Source organism: Chaetomium fimeti, assembly GCF_033439085.1.
Source record: "Chaetomium fimeti strain CBS 168.71 chromosome Unknown B0H64scaffold_1, whole genome shotgun sequence".
Taxonomy (NCBI): Eukaryota; Fungi; Ascomycota; class Sordariomycetes; order Sordariales; family Chaetomiaceae; genus Chaetomium; species Chaetomium fimeti.
The window spans coordinates 1,334,199-1,353,047 of NW_026944329.1; the positions used below are offsets into that span (position 1 = coordinate 1,334,199).

Sequence of the window (18,849 nt, forward strand, 5' to 3'; positions counted from 1 at the left end):
AAAGGGGGTGATGGAAGGTTGGTTTGGGGTTGAGGGTTGCTGTGGTTTCGTGGTGTGGTGGTGGTTGTTGTGTTTACTTACGAAAGGGGTGCTTTAGGGTGTTAATGAAAAGGGTGTTCTCCCCGTATTTGTTACAAGCATGGTGTGTGTGCTCAGTCTACGTAGGCACTCGTTGAGATCACTACTGCCAGGCCTGGTCGGTGACATGCACTGCTGTTTAGACATAGGTTATTGTCGTGAGCACTGCTTTCGAAGAACGTTCCAGTCGTTTCTATCTGTCGGTCGTAAAATAAAACATCTAGCAGAAATCACCCCCCATCAACAGACCGCTTGCATCCGTCTATAGACCTAAGAAATCCCTCCATAAAAGACGAAAGCTGCTAGAATTTCGAAACATCAACCCCCCCACGACAAACTCAATACCCCCCTTCCTCACCAGCCCTCCCCCTCCTCAAACTCCCAAACCGCCTCTTCAAACTCTGCGCCAAACCCTTCCCCGCGGAATTCCTCCGCTGCAAACCAGACGAGCCCGCCTCACCATCATCACCACGGCCCCTAGCATCCCCGTGGCTCACGCTCCGTTGGCGGAGAGTCACCCCCTCCTCAGCCTTGCCGTGGTTGCTGTGGTGGCCGTAATGACCACGGTGACGATCGTAGCTGCGTGATGAGGAGGAGGAGACGGTGGGCTGCATCTCGTAAGACACCGCCCCGGCGCCGTCGGGGTGGGATGGCGGTGCGGCGGCGCGCTGTTTGTCGCGGCGGGATTGGTCGTATGAGAAGGACGGCTCGCCTTTGCCTTTGAAGTCATCGTCGCGGTAGTTCTGGTGGGGGAGGAGGGAGTTGTTAGTTGATGGTGTGTGTGGGAGTGGATGGGGTAAGGGGAAACGGGAAGGGGGAGAACCTACGATGTGCTCCCACCGCTTGTATGCGCCACCGGCGGCGTCCTCCTCGCGCATCAGGTCGGCGCCCTCCTCGTAGTGCATCGTGCGCCCGGCCATGTCCTGCGTCCCTGGTGGGACGACGGCGGTGCCCTGGAGGGGCATGTGCTTCACGAGCGAGTCCTGGATGTACTCGGGCGGGGTGGCCTTGAGGGCCTTGGCGTTGGTCTCCTTGACGGCCTCGACGGGGGCGTACTTCTTGTTGGTGTTGCGCTCCTTTAGGGTGGCGTCGAACGGGCCGCTGTGGTGGTACACGGACGGGACGGGCCCGGTGATGTCGAGGGTGTCAATGGTGTCGCTGGGCTGCTGGCGGCGGTGGGTGCGTAGGTGCGGCGCGCGGTCCGCAGCCCGGTGCTGCTTGGTGAGCATGGCCAGCGGCCGGTGGGACATGTCTCCTGGGTACCGCTCCCTGAGTGAGCCGGATCGACGCGGGATGGTGTCTTTCCCTCCTCCTCCTTCTCTTGCTTCGACGGGCCGGTGGGAGCTGTCGGCAAGGGAGCTGGCACGGCGACGTTGCCCATTGTGGTCTCCCACTGCAGCCATGATATCTGCGCTGGGTCTGGGCGTGGTTAAACTGTCGGCTCGGGTTAGGATGGTGCCCTGGTTCCAGCGAGTCTGCGGCGGATTGGCGGTATGAAGGGAGCGCTTGCGTTCCAAGCCGGACAGTGGCGGGTACTTGGACCGTGGAGGGTACTTGGACTGGGGCGGCGAAGGGGGCAGGGGTTTGCGCTTTATGCTGTTGTTGCGCAGAAACGGGACCGCTTCGTCTGGGTTCTTGACAACTGGCTTTCGGCTCCTTTGGCCGAGGTAATCACGTATATTTCTAGTGGACGATGACGGCGTCGTGCGCGGTTCAAGGCGAGTGGCACTGACTTGGTTCGGCTCTGGGTCGTAGAGAGGACCAAGGATGTATTTCGATGCCTGTGTCAAATACAAGAGTCACGGATTAGTGGTCGTTTTGAACGTTGGTAATGGAAAACGACATCCTCAAGGGCTGGATTTATTGGGTCTATGGATGGCAACCTTGTGCCTGGAACTTGGCAGACTGATGCCATGAAGGCGGGAAGAAGTGACGCAACTCGACGATCACCAAGCCGCAGCGATCATCCCAGCACCACTAGGAAGATTGGAAGCTCGGTGTCGTAGTGAATTGTGGACATGGCGAACCAAATATCGGTGCCATACAACCCATAAAATGTCCAGAATTTAGAAGAAAGGGGTCCCAAAAACTTTTATGGGAATTTTGGTGGGAAGGAAGGTGAAAAGAAGAGTCTCTCGAGAGAGAGTTGGGGAAGGAGCTGGGGAACAGAAACGTCATCGGGACTTGCGCCGCCAAACTTGGGCAACGCAAAATAATGACAAAATCATAAAGAAAACTACGTGGGTTATGGACAGGAAAGAAGCTATCAACGATGCGCAACGATGGCCTACTAGGTACCAGTGTATGGAGAGCTTGAGGATTTGAGACATGAAGAAAGAGAGCTCACCCATTCCTTGTCGACAGCCATGCTGTCTGAATCCCTGTTGCCCATTTCAGTGTTTCAGTGGGGCTTGAGGAGATGTTTGGAGGAAGAGGTGGGGTAAAATGATGGTTCAACTTGGAAGTTCGAGGTTGGAATATCTTGAAAAGTAATTTGGTTTTAGTTTTCGAGGAGAAGGCGAGAAGTGAGTAGATAGGTAGCTGATGATAAGCGCTGGGGACACGCAGACAAGCAAGAATGAGGGGGGCAAATGCGATGGTGCGGCCTAATTCTGTCTGAATGTTAAGAAAACGGCCTGCATCGACTCGTTACAGACCAATACCCTGCGGTTCCTGACATCCCGTGGCAGCGTCATCTGCCCCCTTCAGCCACGCAGGGGCAACGAGTCGGGGGAGAGGTCTGGGGCCGGAAGACCCTAAATTTCCGTCCCTTCTCTCGCCCAAGCCAATCGGCAAGCAGTTGGAAGCAGTCGAAAGCAGCAGAACAAAGCGTGCAGCACATCGCAGCCAGTGCCGGCTCCCCGAAGGTGCACTAAGAAAAGCCCCTCGTGCAAAGAAAGCATCAACCGAGTTGCGCCGCAGCCGCCATTGGCTGATGCGTTCCGAGCCGGAGCCGGGGTTGCATGTACCGTTACAACACCAAAACGTGGCCGTGACAGGGCTGAGATCGGCCCCGGGTCTGCGCACCGGGCCGGGGACTCCGCACGGAGAGAGAGAACCGAAACGAGATGAAACAAAACCAAACAAAACCCGCCAGACCCAGCCAGCCAGGCCGCATCCAAAAAGGCACCTGACCACCACAAATCGCCAGAACCACCACCGTCAGCAATGGCCCTCGTAGACTACGCCTCCGATTCGGACACCACCTCAACATCCAGCACCGACACCCGAAACAGGAAAAAACAAAAAACAACCCCACCAAGCCCAACTCCACCATCATCACTCCCCAACAACCCCCCCAAAGCCAGCACCACAACCCCCCTGCCCCCCCTCCCCCCCGCCTTCCACGACCTCTACGCCGCCACCACCCGCACCACCACCCACGACGACCCCGCCCTGCACCAAGGCCGCGCCCGCCAGACCCCGCACACCCCCGGGTCCTGGCCGAGCCACGTCTACGTGGAATGGCACCCGCCGCCGGCCACCCACGCCCTGCTCACCACCCTCGTTACCACCCTGCAAACCACACTGCAAACCAACCCCCAAACTGCCCTCGCCACTAAAGGGGGGGAAGGGGTGGAGGTGGTGAGTTTCCTGACAAGTGAGTTGGCGACGCCGCTGCCGCTGCATGTGAGCCTGACGCGGCCGGTGGTGGTGGGGACGGGGGAGAAAGAGGGGTTTTTGAGGGAGGTCGCGGGAGCGGTGGTGGGTGGTGGTGGTGGTGGTCCTGGGGGGCAGGGGGTGTTTGGGTTGCGGGGGAGTGGGGTGGTGGAGTGGCATCGCACGGGGGAGAGTGGGAGGTCGTTTTTGGTTTTGAGGGTGTGTGGTTTGAGGGGGAGGGGGCAGCGGAACGGGGAGGGGTTGGGGGGTGGTGGTGATGAGGATGGGGATGGCGAGAATCCGAATCCCGAGTTGACGGGGCTGCTGCGGCGGTGTAACGCCGTGGTTGCCAGGTATGGGCAGCCAGGGCTCTACGAGTGGGCGGAGGATGAAGGAGCGGACGGAGGTAGACGGGTCGGGGAGGCGTTCCATGTGTCGATTGCGTGGTCGTTTGCTGAGCCTACGGAGGAGCTGGTGAGGGCGACTGAACAAGTCTTTGGTGGGCGGGATACCCAACAAAAGCTTCGGGAAGTGCAGATCCCCGTAGAAAGCATCAAAGTCAAGATAGGGAACGTGGTAACAAACGTGGCCCTTCGGCAGCCGGGCGTGAGGCCAAGCGGAGAGGGAGCAAAGAACTTGCTTGGGTTATGAGGCTTAAACGGCTAACACACAGATACATGGTATACCGCTATTTTGTTGCCAAACCACACTATGGTCACGTACATTTCTGTATGTCGGCCTCTAGCCTCCATCTCGATGTACTAAATTCGTAAATGCACGATCCTGAAAGAACATCGCCGTCCACAGCGAGCGAGGGCTAGGTAGTTTCCCCGCAACTCCAAACTCCAGTCTAGGCCCGTAAATCCGGGCCGTAATGCAATGCTAGTCAATGACGCTAAGGAAACCACGACCTCAGAGCTCATCCACCCTCACCCGCTCAAAGGCCCACGTCCTCGGAGACACGGGCAGGCCAATGTAGAACTGCCACAGTCGCCGCAACTCAGATGTGATAATCTGCCACCTTTGCGATAGATTAGTACAATGTTCACCTCTTCAACCAAACGTGTCGGGGAAGGCAACTTACAATATCGCCGGAAACTTGAACCAGCTCCCCACCACGTATTTTACCGCCTTAATCACCTTTTCCATCTCGTTGTCGAATTCCTCCTTCACGGTCCGCCCTTCGTAATTCGGCGACTCCTCGCCCACCTGCGGCTCATCTGCAGTTTCAGACGGCGCCGCTTCCGACGATCCCGGGACGACGGCGTGCCGCGGCTTCTTCGCCCGGTCAGGGATGATGCTGATCTTCTCGGCCTCCTTGAGCCGCTCGTCGAACCGGCTAGCCGCTTCGATCTGCTCCGCCATGGCCCTGAACTCCTGGATGGCCGTCATGCTGCTGCTCAGGCGCGCGTACGTGTTGAACAGGGCGACCAGCTCGGTGCGCTTGAGGATGGGCACCGCGGGCGCGTCGTTGTTGTCGAACTCGAACAGCACCTTGAGCGCGGTCCCGTAGCCGACCGTCTGCAGCTTGCCCCAGAGGCGGCACTTGTCGCACCCGACGCAGTCCATCAGGCGGCTGACGTTGCGGAAGCGGTTGCGGAAGTCCTCCTTGAGAGAGGGGCCCTCGCCGTTCTTGAACATCAGGCTCTCGTCAAAGATGTGCGCCACGCTCGTCGCCTTTTCCGTGACGGCCATGACCTTGCTGCGTGTCGCGGCATCCTGGTCCGAGTCGCCCTGGCAAAAGGTGTAGTCCTGGTGCTGCGAGAGATACGGGCCCAGCTTCGCGATGGCGCGAGTGACGAGCGCGTAGTTGAAGTAGAGGTTGCTGATGCGGTCCGGGTGCTCGTGTAGGCGGTCCATGTAGCATGCGACGTTGGGTTGCCACTCTCCGGTCGTCTGGTTGAGGAAGTCCCAGCACAAGTGTGTCGAGATGCTCGCGTGCATGCCCGAGATGACGCGGTAGAACACACGCTTCTCGAGGCACTCGTCCTCGTACTCCAGCCCAGTCTTCGCCACGAACGGGGTCAGCGGGTGGTGCTGCCGCTGCTCCTCCAGCACCTGTTGCCGGCCCGCAGCCTCAATCACAGCCCTGAAGTCCATGGCAGCCGGGCCCCTGGCCGACGGATCGCTCCCGAGTGCCGCCGAGCGCGGGAACGAGCTCCGCTGGAAGCAGTTCTCCCGGTAGATGGCGTCCCAGACCTGCTTGGCCCCGTCGCCAGCATAACCGGTAAACCGCTCCGGGTTGCGCAACAAGCTCACGTAGTCGCCCTTGGAAGTCGCGCTCTCGTCTTCGGGTACGCAGTAATCGCGGTCGTCGCACTCGTCGTCGTACTCCACCACGCAGCTCTCCCCGACGTTCTCCCCCAGCCGTCCCTGCAGCGGCCTCTCGGGCTGCTGCGCTTGCACGTTCTTGCCGGGGTGCCTCGCGCGCGGGCCCTCCAGCTTGCCGAGCTCGCTGGCCCGCCATACCAGCGGGATGTCCTCCTCGCTGTCGAGGGTCTCGACGGAGCAGGCGATGTTGCCGCACATGCCATTTTCGTCGTTCCAAAAGGGGCACTTCTTGTGGAACAGGTTGACGCGGTAGTGCGAGAAGAAGTCGGTCGTCTGCGTCAGGTCGTCAAGGGCCGGCTTGACGTTGCGGTTCAACCGCTCGAGGGTCGAGTAGGAGGCACATGCGTCACTGACGATAGCCCTGGGCGAGATCTGCCAGATGGAGCCGTTAGAACGAAAGAAGCGAACCTCGGCCGCCGCGGCCGCCGCGACCTTGGAGCAGTGCGATGATGCAGCTGCTAAAGAGATAAAAACGCCAAAAAGGCTAAAGAGAGCATACCGCGCAAGCATCTTTGGAAGAAGATTCCGGATCTGGGTCTGAAATCTGGCAAGAGACCCGAGGCCCCCAGAGGGCGAAGACCGACAGGTAAAAGAGGCGAGTAGCCGACTTCATGATTGACAACTCAGGGGCGTGCTTTTGCGGTCGTTTTGGAAAAGAAACCACGGGCTTGTGACCCCGTTGGCGTCTAGTAAGAAGGGCCGGCCGGCTTTGGTGCTAAGGGTGAAGCTTTATGGTGGTCTGGGACGATTCCCGCGACCTGGCCTGAAACAATGCGGTCCCAGAGATGTGGTCCGATGTTTATGGGTGGCGGCCGCAAGGGGACATTTGGCGATAAGCCCCTTATCAGCTAGCTTGGTACGGAGCGAGGCCAGGATCGACGGCCGGCAAGATGGCTTGGCGGTTCTGGAATTGCAGCGGGTCTGAGGCGAACAAAGGGAATCATTGAACAAGGAACCAGAAAAGCACAGGTAACCTTCAAAGAGACCCGAGTCTGCTTTCGAGTCTTCTTTTAGTTGGGAATTCGGCCAGCACCGTCATGCGACCAGCTCTGGGTGAGATCGGGCTCCTCTCTGGGTTTTAATATCGGAAGATGCGGGAGTCGCGGGGGAGGGGTCCTCGGAAGGAACCTGGAAGTTGAAATGTGTCCAAAACGGAAGATCAGCAGATGCTGAATTGCCGACCGAACGATCTGTTGCATCCTGATTGCTTAGAAATAAAGGAGTCGACCGATATTCCCTTGTTTCCAGCACCATGTGGCGTCGCATTCTCCATCCCGGGTCCGATCCAAAGATCGGAATCATCATATCCCGGGTCCAGAGTGGGAGGGACACGAGTTACTTCGTACCGAGCTTTGTTTCGATGTGTCGAGGACCTCGTCGCTTTCACCCCACCGAGGCCGAGGCCGCCGCCTTGTGTCATTTTCTTTGATTAACTGTCGACTGTCGGTGTTACCACACTGGACGATGCCCATTTTTGTTTTTCCTTCTATTCCTGCGTCATCAAACATACACAGTAGCTCGATCCTTGTACTCGAGTTTGATCAAACCGTGGTATTATTATTTGCTGTTGATCCAGTACATAACCAACAAATGCAGCATCCCGGAACGACGTCTCATCCGACTCGCTCTGCCCAGATGCGACTATCTCGTCAACTCCGTGCAACCCTCAATCGGCACTCGGATCGGTTCTCCGACCCATCACACAGCCTCGTATCCTGGAATTTACCTCCTCGGCCAGGCCATCGCACGCCGCTAGGCCTGGTGAGAGTACAGAGGTCGGAATAGCGGCGTGCCTCGTGTGTGTGCAACCCCCAATCGAAGACCGAGCCACGCTGCGGGCCCATGACGCGCCGCTTGCCCCCCATCCGGGCATTATAGGTAGGTAGTCATACAGTAAGGTGATTTCGCTATGCGGTCGTGCCTGCCATGATAATGCAAAACGCCCGAGGACTCAGACCTCGGTATCTTCTTCTCCGCTACTCGGCTTGCTTCACTGGGGTGGTTGATAATTCAGGGGCCGCCTTGTGCTGGTCAGTCTTCGCTGCAAGGGGAGGCTCGCGTGCGATACTTACTTGAAGAGGAGAATATGGGGCTCCGGCTCATGAACCTCGTAGTGTTCCCAACCAAGGCTCTGTACAGCAGTCAGCATCTGGCCTAACCGGTGGGCGATGCCGCGGCGCTCACCTGTGTGATCCCCATGCCCCTCCATTCATCCTCCCACAGAAGTTTCAATGTGCCCTTTGACTTGTCGTGATATTCGCTGGGAATAGCTTTGAGCATAGCTTTGGGCAGTTGCACGTGGCGGTACTCGAATTCGCTGTCAGAGTATCTGATACGCGTCAGTATCGATGGCTCCAACTCAACGTTTGCCGGTGCCGGGGAACGCACCTAGTGGAATAATGTATGCCGTCGAGGAATTCATCCAGACGCGCGCGCTCCTCTTCTGTCAATGGCCTTGGGGTTCGGTTGCGGCGACCGGAGTCGATGCCCATATACTCTGGAGTCGACATCTTTTCGCTGGTGATGATGTTTTGGGACCGTCGGTGACGATGGCGGTGTAGATGCGCAAGTCTCGCGATCTCCCGCGTCGAGGTGGGGATGGTACGGCTGGGCGCCCAAAAAGTTGTTCAAAGTCGCGCGAACCCCTCGCCCGAGGTTGGCTTGCGGCAAAGTACGTGGGGTAATGCCTGACTGCCCGAGAGCGGTCTGGTTGTGAGTTCGGGTTGCCGAAGACTACCTTGTGTAGTTCTGCAATGTAGATTGGTGATCCGCTGATCAGCGGTGTTTCTTAATCGGAACGAGGTGTGGTGGGAGGTGGTGTAACGCTGGGCTTTGCGCGCGACCGGTTGGCGTTGAGTGGAAATTCGTGAGTGGAGGAGGGGGTTCAAGAGCAGATGAAGGTAAACAAATCAACTGGTTCATCGCTGAAGGGCCCCAGTGCGCCTGCCTCACGCTAAAATTCTCACCCCTCCGCCCCATCCGGCAATGGAGCACGGGCCTCATTATACAAAGATGACAATAGTGGCATGTTCAAGAGTGCTCCAGATACTGCAGACTCGTTGTTTTTGTACGTTTATTGATGGTTCTCCGTCTTCTAGTTTCCACAATACATCAGACTGAACCTTTCGGAACAAAACACAACTCTTCATGCGCCCATCACAGGCCTATTAACCACAAGCCTCGCGGTACCTCTGATTACATAACTTTTGGTTCCAAGACGAACTGGCACTGTGGCAACGGGCTTCACGATCAGAGCAATGACACAAACATTAGTGCAGAATTGTTAATATGTAACAAGGTTCACTTCATTGGGTGCGCATGACATGAAAAGGCTTTTGTCAAAAGGATATCATGACGTATATTAGCAGTTGGGACGAAAGCCAGATGGGCACCTCCGACCACTGGTCATCCTGTGTTAGTTGGTATAGTGCTGGATGTCATATCCATACTGTACGCCCACCTCCCCCAAAACCGCATGCCAAGTCGATTCACCCCTTGCTGAACCGATTGAGCTGCAAAGATGATGCCGGCAACTGCAAGCATGTCCCAGCCTGTCTCCATCCACCTCGACAACATCTCTTTCCGATCAGCCTTTCTTCCCTTGTGAGGACACTTGACTACTTGGCCTCGCATCTCGAGACCCTCGCGCCTAATTTTCCGGAGCCAAGCCCTCGAATCGACCTCTGTGTGAGCTTTTGCGCCAACCAATTCCATCTTCGACGCGTCTCGATTGGCAACTGGTCCGCGCATCGACGTCGACCTCCCGTTGCGCCCTCGCATCCCTCCCGAGACCGACCCGTAAAAAATATATCGCGTTATCGTGCATTATCGTTTGCCGAGAAAACACGGTCGATTGGTGGCGGCGCAAGATGGATCACAAACGCAAGGCTAGCTCGTCCGCTGGCATCGCGGATGGCGATGATCGAGCCATGAAGCGCCAGAAAACACCAGGGGTAAGTTCCATTCCATGCCACTCCAGTTTTCGCCTGGCCCGAGCGCTCTCAAGCTGCCTTGTTATCGGTCATTTCAATGGGAGATAGCCAGCTTCGATGCAGACTGCCCTCCTGCAGAGTACAAACTTCCCACTGAGGTGCACTCCTCAGTGTACTCGACCAGCCCACCTCGTGTCCAACACGCACAGCACCAATGCGCTTTGCCTGTAAAAGCAAAGTATGCTAACCATGAGCGCAGCAACCGTCCGATTACAACCTCCTGCATGGCGAAACCCGCGAGTCCACATCCGCTTACGGTTTACACTTTCTCGAGACAATCCGAAGGACTAAAGACAAGAGGTTAGCAAACCCACATTGTTCTTCTACTCTCTATGGCCCCAGGGAGTTGCAAGCTGACTTCAGGACACAGCGGTCGGCTAGTTGCAAGCTACTTCGACCATCTTATCCCCCGAGAGACGAATAAGGAATACTATGAGCGCATTCGCATGCCCATCTCGCTGAAAGGAATCGAGCGGAAGCTCCTGAACCAGGATTTCCAGAATCTTTCGGAACTAGAGAGTTATTTCAAGCGCATGGTGACCAATGCCAAGGAGTTCTACCCCAAGAACTCCGAGGTGTTCGAAGATGCCGAGCGCGTGCGGAAAGCACTGAGCAACTACATGACCAAGACCAACCCCGCGTACAAACTCATTTCCGGGTACAGTTGCCAGGCCACGCCAATTCCTGTCGACCTGGAGTTCGAATCCGAAGACGCTTCCGCGTACAGGGCCACGGTGGAAGCCCCGGAGGTCGATGACGAAGACGCGGAAGGCGAGGATGATGAGCAAGACGATGAAGACGCCGAGGGCGAGGAGGACGAAGATGACGAGGAGGAGGAGGAGGAGGACGGGAACCCCACAAAGATCGTTCTCAAGAGGAAAGGCCCCGGTAGACCCTCCAGGGCCGAGTCGGAGCAAGCGAAGAAGCTCGACAGGAGCGGCCGGGTGAAGGCGGACCACGAGTACGAGGGCGTGTCATACAAGGGACTCTCGTTTCAGCAAGCCCAGGAGAAGGTTGTTGAGGAGCTAATCCGAAAACCGGACGGGTCGTGAGTCTGCACCCCTTCCGCTTCCGCTGCGTGGGAAGCTAACGAATCTCAAAACAGGGACCCGTACTTTTTGGATTTCATCAACCTGCCGCCGCGCAGCTACAAGGATTATTTTGCCGTCATCACATCACCTCTCTCCCTGAAGGGGTTGCAGAAGCTCGTCAAAGGGATCCACGGTCGTCAGCCCGCGACTGGTGTCAGCGACTTCAAGAACTGGGCAGCATTCGAAGAGAGGGCGAGTCTGCTCTGGACCAATGCCCATTTTTACAATGAGGAGGGGAGCCTCATCCACACGCTTGCCACGGACCTCAAGGTACGATGCCATTGGTTCGTGACATGATGCCGCAAAACTGACATTGATCCTTGCAGAAATGCTTTGCAGATGAGCTCACCGAGGCAAAGGCGGCCGTGCAGGAACCTCCGCAACCGAAGATCAAGTTGAAAATGACACCCGGTCAAGAGACGCCCATTGTTGGCCCTAAGAAAATCACCATCCATGTCGGAGGATCCAGGGGTAGCACAACAGCCTCGCCTGCACCCCAAACCGCTCGTTCAAGCGATTCAAGCCGTCCCGACGTCAATATGGACGCCAACCGCAACGCTCCATCCACCCCCGCAAACACCACCGCTGCCAGTTTTCAAGTCGACAACACCAGAGTTCTACCAGCCGCCGTGGCATCCCCGCGTCCCGCTGCTGGCGTGATGGCTCCGGCGGTTGGAGCTCAACAGCCCCCGGTGGGCTTTCCACGACCAAACGGCAATGTTCCAAGCCCAATGCCGGTCGCAAATGGAATGACAGCGCCTGCTCAGCCCTTTCGGCCACCCCCGGGCCAACAGTTGCAAAACGCGCCTCCACACCCAATACCAGCACCCGCACCGGCGCCGCCCATCTACGACTTCAAGTTTCGTGCTCCTGGCAGAGGTATGTCCATAGCCGCAGTTTTTGATGGTTTCATCAGCGCAAAATACGTGCATAACACTAACTTGACCACCAGGTTACGCCGACGCGCTATTACCGAGTGTTCTGCTGCGGACACACCCTAGTATGGTTATGGACCAGATGTTCAGAGTCGAGATCCCGGCACACCCGCAAGAAGCACACCAGAATATCACGATGCATGTCGGCAGCCACAGTCGACTGCAGCTCATCCCTCGCTTAGCACCGTTTGAGCAACAGGGCCGGCAGTACCGTATGTTCGTGACGGTCAATGGCCAGACCATTGGTCGAGCGCCTCCGCTCCCCGTCAAGGACGACCCGTTGCCTCCGAACCCGATCGTCTTTGATGTGATCGTGCAGCACATTACCACCATTGTCGCCGTCACCGTCATTGCTCGCCTGCCGAAGGGGCAGAAGCTGGCGACTGGTGCGGACTGCGAAGTGGAGAAGCTCACCCTAAATTTGCACATGTCCCGGAGTTCATGAGAGCCGGGGAGGGAAGAAAAAAAAGTATCGTTATCGGCGTACCGCTGAAGGCTGGAGGGTGGGTATTCTCGTGGTGTCTGGCTGGGCTGGGTGTAGTCCCCGTTGGTGACGCTGTATGGGTGTTACGAAGGCAAGGCAGGGGACTGTGTATGGCACGGCTAGGATTTGGCGTTCGGGGTCGCGGGGTCGGTCTTGACCTAGGTTCTCTCGGCCATTCTGAAATCCGAGTGGCTTTCTGTTTTTTTGTTGTTGGTGCCTTGTAGTCTACTGCTGTATCACAATTATCTTCAAGGGTTCTTGTCACTTGGTTTTCATGGTGTTGCACGGCTAGATGCAGCCTTGAAGGTGGTGCGCCGCAGTGGCTCGCCTCTGTTTGCATTCCGGATGCGGTCTTTGTTGAAGGGGCTGGAGGCAGAATACTTTCCCACTCCGTCAAACGGTCTTTGTCTGTACAAAGCTTCCCCTTCCAATCTCAGCTTAGGTAGCCTAGCTAGCTAGCTCTCTTTGTGTGTGCTAGGGTATTACACCACACCAAGCGTACAATCGCCTAACCTCGTCTCTCTCTTCCACATGCGCCATCTTCGGGTCGTCTCTACTCTCAGGAGAAACCCCCTGATACCAGCAGACCATCCATATCAGTTCCGGTAAGAAACACCCATCCGCTCAACACCAAGTGAGCCAACGCAAACCCCATCCCAACCAACAACCAACCCACCACCCCCAAACAAAACAAAACAAACACAAAATGCCCACCCCCAACCTCCACCTCCGCGGCGGCTCCTTCGCCGACACCTCCGGCTACGCCCCCAACTTCACCCGCGCCGCCCACCCACGCGCACGCGGCGTCCGCACCCGCTACCGTACCCGAGCAGAACGGGAAGAATACGAACAACAACAACAACAACAACAACAACAACAACAACAACAACAACAAGCACGCAACCAACCCCATAACCAACCCCGTACCGCATCCCCAAACGCAAACGCAGACTCAGACCCCTCCTCCACCCCGCCCAGCGCCGACTATGACGCGGTGCCTAGGGATGCACTGTATAACCGCCGCGTGCGCATGCTTGGGATTCAGGAGAGTTTGTTGAGGCCGGCAGCTGCGGCTGCGTCTGCTGGCGCCGGTGGTGGTGGCGGCGGTGATGATGGTGGTGGTGGTGGTGGTGGTGGTGGTGGTGGTGGTGGTGGTGGTGCGGATGATCCTGCGGGGCGGCAGGGTTGGGGGGAGTGGATTTCCGATGTCTTTGGTGCAGGTGGTGGTGGTGGTGGTGCTGATGTTGCTGGTGCGCGGCGGCGGCGTGGGTTGGAAGGGTTGACGAGCGGGGCGTGGCGGCCGACGAGGACGCGGTTTGATGTGCGCTGGCCGGTTGTGGGCGAGGGCGAGTTGGGGAGTGAGTGGTTTGAGAGGGTTTATGGGCATCTGTTTGGGAGGGTGAGGGAGTTTGCGGAAGGGTATTTTGGGTTGGGGGATATGCCTGCTGCTGCTGCCGGGGGGAAGGGCAGGGTGTGGTTGGAGGGCGGGTTTTCGGAGCAGTTCCTTTGGTTTGTTGCGCAGGTGGCTATGCAGGATAATAACGCGGGCGGGTGGGATGTGTTGCTGACGAAGAAGACGCATCGGGAGTGTCTTGTTACGGGGGTCATTGGGAAGGTGTTGGAGATGGCGGTCTTTGATGACTTGCTGTTCGGGGCCGACAAGGTGCAGAAGAGCATGCTTGAGGCGCAGGATGAGTGTACCCTCGATCTTGAAGGTGGGTTTTCTTGTCGTCGTTGTGTACACCTGAGAACTTGGTCTGACTAACATAACGTAGGTTACCACCGTACCGCCTTGCGGTCCCAGTCTATCCGCACCCTCCTAGTCGACGACATCTTGACACCGGATTTCTGGCCCTGTGTCGACCAGCTGACACTCCAGATCACAACGCTGCTTCTGCCCCTGCTCGGCCTCATGGACAGGCATATTCCGGCCAGCCAAGCCAACTCGCTGCGTAGCTTCTACCAGGACCTACACGCCATTGTCGCCGGAGCCGCATACCTATCCATCGGCATCCGCTGGTCCCGCAACATCTTCCGCTTCTCGCTGCCCTACCCTGGCGAGGTGTGGGATCTCGACCAGGAGCATGTCGATGACACGATTTACAAAGTTTCCGAGGCCGCAAACACGCAAGCTGATTCAACCGCCGCAGAGAGGTGGAGGACCGAACGCCGCCAGCGCTTAGACAGGCAGCGGGAGAGAGAAGCGCGAGCCAACAATCCAACTCTCCTAGATTACCGAGAGGACGCGCTTGCCTCGATTCGGAACCAACTCAACGCAGCCCGCAGGCGCATTCTGGGCCGAGAAGACGAAGAGGACTCGGGCAACGACAACGATGTTTGGCGCCAGCCCTCCCGCATGGGCAAGGTCCAGATCATACTCTGGCCCATGCTGCAACGCTTCGAGACGGTCGGCGAGATCGATCCCGAGGTCGGGGCCGCGGACGGGGAACACGTCACCAATGTTTTCAAGTCCCAGGTGGTCTACTACTACGGCCAGGTCGACGAGGCTGGCGGGGACAGCGACCACCATCCGAGCCTGGACGACTGGATGCGCGAGGCCAGACGAGAACGCGCGTGGGACTGGTTCCAGTCGCTGGCATGGCTTCTTTACCCCGTTGCCGCATGGTTCCTGCTCGGTTTCCTGGCACGATACAGCCCGATGATCGCCGACATCCAGCAAATCGTCAGTCACGGAGTGGATAGGGTATTCGCATACATCGCCCGGGAAACGAGCCTTTTCGTGATGGAAGCCCTGATCACGCTCGTTGCGGTTGTTATTGCCATCACCAAGCTGGCTATGTACATCGTTTATGTTGCTTGGGATAGACTTGCTGTTATAGCGGGGCCGACTCTGGGTTATCTTTGGGGTGCTCTTGGTGATATTCTTGGGTATGTAGACGGCGCGGGAGGGTGGTACAGTCCTGGGTTGGCTTATCCTGACATGAGCTGGGCGTCGATCAAGGACCTGGCCCGGGTATTTGCCGCGCGTTTCGGGTTGTAAGTCGAAGTAGAGAGCCCTTGGTGGCCTGTGAGCATGGCTAGCATGGTGGAAGGTGGAAGAGGAAATCGGTAACGGCCGAAGTCCCTGTTGGGTACACGATGGGCATACCTCCCGTTGTGGCGCCGTTGTGAGATTGATACCCACCGTCAATAGTTCCATAGTTCCATAGTAAACCCCGATTTCCTTCATGGCCAATGACCAAGTTAGTGTCAGTTAACCCCGGTGAGAGATACCCGTCCCTTTTCGAAAAAGGAAGTATTAACTAGGTACGCAACATGGGGCGAGCACTGCAGGACCAGTCAACCATTCACGAGTCAGCTTATGAAACCCCTCACAAAACACCAAGGCCAAGGTTTTGAGCATGATGAATTGCTCAAACGGACATCTCCCCAAGTGTTGTAATCATAACTTCCGACAGACAAGAGTAGAGGGTCTAAAATAAGAGTTGGGAAGTGATAGGGATCTGGAGAGCTTGGCTTCGTTGGCCATACTTTATTGCAAGATTTTGTAAGATACCTCGGTAGGGTGCTTGACCCAAAAAAAGGAAAGAAGAAAAAAGGTGATAAAGTACAAAGTACCGCTTGTCTCGACGGTGTGTAAAGTCGTGAAGCGCCAAGCGCCAAGCGATCGCTTTGGTGTGGAAGGCAAAAGCCAAGCGGATGCAACCCCACATCAAACCCTCCGCCAAGCCAAAATTTTGTCGACCATCTGAAATCAATTCGCGACAGGACCTCGACTTCGACCCCCAAGGTTATCCGTCAACACATCATAAGTACCTATCATGCAATTACCTCCGAAGTAGCCCGACACTCCGCCCCATGACAAAACCAAAACAAACAAAACCATCGCAATAACTCACCACCCCAAAAAAAAACCCACCATGGACGCCGCCGCCCTCCTCAAAGCGCAAGGGTGGCGGGGCAAGGGCTTCTCGCTGCACCCGACCGACGACGCGATCGGGCTCGCGAAACCGCTCCTCATCTCGCGCAACACGGACGGGCGCGGCATCGGGCAGAAGAAGCACTACACGAGCGACCAGTGGTGGCTGCACGCGTTCGACCAGAAGCTCAAGGGCCTGGACACGTCCCAGAAGGGCAGCGTCGTGCAGTCGGTCACGCAGGGCAAGCTCGACGCCGTCGCCCGCGGCCAGCCCAACGGCAAGTACACGGGCGCCAGCGGGCTGTATGCCTCCTTCGTGCGCGGCGGCCTGCTGGATGGGACGAGGGAGAAGGCGGTGGAGGAGGTGGTGGTGGTGGTGGCCGGCGAGTCGACTGATGCGACGCCTGCTACCTCGTCGTCGGATGACAGCGAAGCGGTGGGGCGCGGCTCGAGGAGAGGGGGGAAGCGGGACGAGTCCAAGTTGGAGAGGCGGGCGCGGCGTGCGGCGAGGAGGTTACGCAAGGCGGATAAGGCGGCAAGAAAGGCTGCGGCCGCGAAGGCTGCGCGGAAGGCTATCGAGAAGGCGGCAAAGAAGGAGCTGAAGAGGGCGAGGAAGGCGGGCGAGACAAAAGAGGAGAGGCGCGCTAGGAGGGCCGAGAGGAGAGCACGGAAGGAGGCTAAGAGGAGGAGGCGGGAGGAGGCTACACAAAAGTCTGATCAGGGATGAACGGCGGGCTCGAGCTGAGACTTTCGAGTATATTCTGCCCTCTAGGGCGAACCCTTGGGTGGCTTTAGTACCTAGAGGCTACCTTCCGGACTCAAGCTGCCGACGCCGCTGAGGTGGCCGTGCCGAGTCCAGCACATGCCGCGCGTCTCGCGAGGGTGCTAGCGACTTGCGGCTGGCAGCGAGTCCGATGTGACGGCAACGAGCGAAGCGCTGGCTGCCGTCTAATTAATGATTGGGCGCCCAAGCTAGTTTCAAGGCTCTTTCGGAACCTTGCCCGGTTTGTTTGATAGCAGCCAAGGCCGGCGGTCCCAGAAGTCGTCCTTGATAATGTCGAGATGTTGCACCACAATCGGTGCTTTCGCCCTCCGCTTCTTGTCGTTCTCGGCCTGCGTCTTTGATTGCTGCACCGGCTCCGCTAGGCTGTCGGCTTCGATGGTCGCGTTGTGTGTGCCAGGTTCCACCAGCTCATACTAGTCGCCGTGTTTAGTTGCTTGAGTTCGTCAACCTACAGTCCCCGAAACACTTACGTCCCGAAAGACAACGCTGCCCTTCTTATACATCTCGGGTTCGTTGTTGTAGTTGATGGCAAATTTTGAGAACATGATTTCGTTCTTGTCGGCGGCATACGTCCCCTAATTTTGTGGATTAGATGTTTGGCCCCGTTGTCGGTGGCAAACCAAACTCACTTTCAACGTCTTCTCGGCCTCGGTGGGATCGATACCGCCCAGCTGGATCAACGCCCAGAAAGTCGTGTTGTAGAGATTGTTGATATGGCCTAGCGGGTTAGACCCAAGTCAGAGCCAGCTCGGCTAAGCTCAAAAATGAGACTCACAGTCAACCTGTCTCCAACTCATGTAGTCTCGTAGATTCTGCACAGTTGGGTAGCACACCGCACGGCCGTCGAAGCTTGGCAGTGGAGGGGATAAAGGAGTGTCTGGGAAGTGGATTGACCAGAGGTGGACATAGTATGCGGTGAAGGTAGAGACGATGGTTGAGACCAGTTTACTGTACAGGTTAGTTATCAGGAGAGTCAGTGAGCGGTCCACAGGGGGGCTGGTTACCTGGCACGGCGTTCGAAGAGACTGCATGTCTTATGGAAGACAAAGCTAAGGAGCTGCGTCAGTGGGTGATCAAGAGAGGGATACCAGACAAAAGCATGCCTGTATTCATCGCTAACTCCATATGCGATGGTGATGTCTGGAAGCTCAGCCATGACTGCCCTGGCAGCAGCATTCATGAGCTCAAGAGCCCGCTTGTCGTTTGGTTTCTCGAAGCCATATTTGGTCGCGAACCTCGGTCACAGTTAGACCTTCCCCTTCAATTAATCATGCAGATGTAGTATGGGAATATTACTTGGTGAATCCACGCCCATCAATTCTGACGACGACCCACGTGTTCGGAAGGAGGTTGTCGGTTTGCTCGAATTGCTTGACATACTCAAACCTTAAGTCGAAGAATCAGTTGTGTAATTGTAAAACGGATGATAGAAGTTTCATACTTGGAGTTGGCCATCTTGAGATTCCTCCAGCTAACTGTCTATCCTCTGGTTGACTATACAAATGTGATAGGTATGTAACATGACATTTGACGTTCTCGTTGTTGTCGGAAGAAAACCGTACAGAGTTGAACCCCGCATCGGCTCCCGGGTGGTGGGGGACGTTCCTGATGGACGGGATCCTTGGCATCCCATCGCAACGGCGGATCTGCCGCTGAAAATCCCCGTAATTGCGG

General features: G+C 56.9%; 8 protein-coding genes across 8 annotated transcripts; 4 read left to right on the forward strand and 4 right to left on the reverse strand.

Moving 5' to 3' along the window:
* Positions 1-381: 381 nt before the first annotated feature.
* B0H64DRAFT_448287 (uncharacterized protein) lies at positions 382-2,470 on the reverse strand (the record flags this gene model as incomplete). The annotated part of the gene is made up of 3 exons (XM_062807046.1): positions 382-821; positions 906-1,859; positions 2,426-2,470. 3 exons carry the CDS (start codon positions 2,468-2,470, stop codon positions 417-419), a joined length of 1,404 nt encoding a protein of 467 aa, XP_062663710.1. The 3' UTR covers positions 382-416.
* A 776-nt stretch (positions 2,471-3,246) lies between these two features.
* B0H64DRAFT_470307 (U6 snRNA phosphodiesterase Usb1) lies at positions 3,247-4,355 on the forward strand (the record flags this gene model as incomplete). The annotated part of the gene is made up of 1 exon (XM_062807827.1): positions 3,247-4,355. One exon carries the CDS (start codon positions 3,247-3,249, stop codon positions 4,327-4,329), a length of 1,083 nt encoding a protein of 360 aa, XP_062663711.1. The 3' UTR covers positions 4,330-4,355.
* Positions 4,351-6,820, reverse strand: B0H64DRAFT_9156 (endoplasmic reticulum Oxidoreductin 1-domain-containing protein). Its single transcript, XM_062808969.1, has 3 exons — positions 6,509-6,820; positions 4,763-6,381; positions 4,351-4,699 (listed from the first exon to the last, which is right to left on the reverse strand). The coding sequence occupies exons 1-3, from the start codon at positions 6,620-6,622 to the stop codon at positions 4,591-4,593; spliced, it is 1,842 nt and encodes a 613-aa protein (XP_062663712.1). The 5' UTR covers positions 6,623-6,820; the 3' UTR covers positions 4,351-4,590.
* Positions 6,821-7,545: 725 nt separating this feature from the next.
* Positions 7,546-8,929, reverse strand: B0H64DRAFT_380247 (regulatory subunit of cyclin-dependent kinase). The gene is made up of 4 exons (XM_062802720.1): positions 8,398-8,929; positions 8,194-8,338; positions 8,082-8,140; positions 7,546-8,030 (listed from the first exon to the last, which is right to left on the reverse strand). Exons 1-4 carry the CDS (start codon positions 8,517-8,519, stop codon positions 8,000-8,002), a joined length of 357 nt encoding a protein of 118 aa, XP_062663713.1. The 5' UTR covers positions 8,520-8,929; the 3' UTR covers positions 7,546-7,999.
* Positions 8,930-9,878: 949 nt separating this feature from the next.
* On the forward strand, positions 9,879-12,472 carry B0H64DRAFT_369477 (uncharacterized protein; the record flags this gene model as incomplete). The annotated part of the gene is made up of 6 exons (XM_062802033.1): positions 9,879-9,962; positions 10,201-10,301; positions 10,372-11,049; positions 11,107-11,362; positions 11,419-11,971; positions 12,045-12,472. The coding sequence occupies 6 exons, from the start codon at positions 9,879-9,881 to the stop codon at positions 12,470-12,472; spliced, it is 2,100 nt and encodes a 699-aa protein (XP_062663714.1).
* Positions 12,473-13,217: 745 nt separating this feature from the next.
* B0H64DRAFT_315370 (uncharacterized protein) lies at positions 13,218-15,512 on the forward strand (the record flags this gene model as incomplete). The annotated part of the gene is made up of 3 exons (XM_062800238.1): positions 13,218-13,564; positions 13,910-14,226; positions 14,287-15,512. The coding sequence occupies 3 exons, from the start codon at positions 13,218-13,220 to the stop codon at positions 15,510-15,512; spliced, it is 1,890 nt and encodes a 629-aa protein (XP_062663715.1).
* A 777-nt stretch (positions 15,513-16,289) lies between these two features.
* On the forward strand, positions 16,290-17,380 carry B0H64DRAFT_9241 (uncharacterized protein). The gene has a single exon (XM_062808975.1). The coding sequence runs from the start codon at positions 16,393-16,395 to the stop codon at positions 17,116-17,118; it is 726 nt and encodes a 241-aa protein (XP_062663716.1). The 5' UTR covers positions 16,290-16,392; the 3' UTR covers positions 17,119-17,380.
* Positions 17,244-18,762, reverse strand: B0H64DRAFT_9221 (Thg1 C terminal domain-containing protein). Its single transcript, XM_062808974.1, has 8 exons — positions 18,617-18,762; positions 18,472-18,561; positions 18,279-18,410; positions 18,180-18,224; positions 17,951-18,123; positions 17,805-17,893; positions 17,646-17,750; positions 17,244-17,588 (listed from the first exon to the last, which is right to left on the reverse strand). The coding sequence occupies exons 1-8, from the start codon at positions 18,628-18,630 to the stop codon at positions 17,370-17,372; spliced, it is 867 nt and encodes a 288-aa protein (XP_062663717.1). The 5' UTR covers positions 18,631-18,762; the 3' UTR covers positions 17,244-17,369.
* Positions 18,763-18,849: the final 87 nt, after the last annotated feature.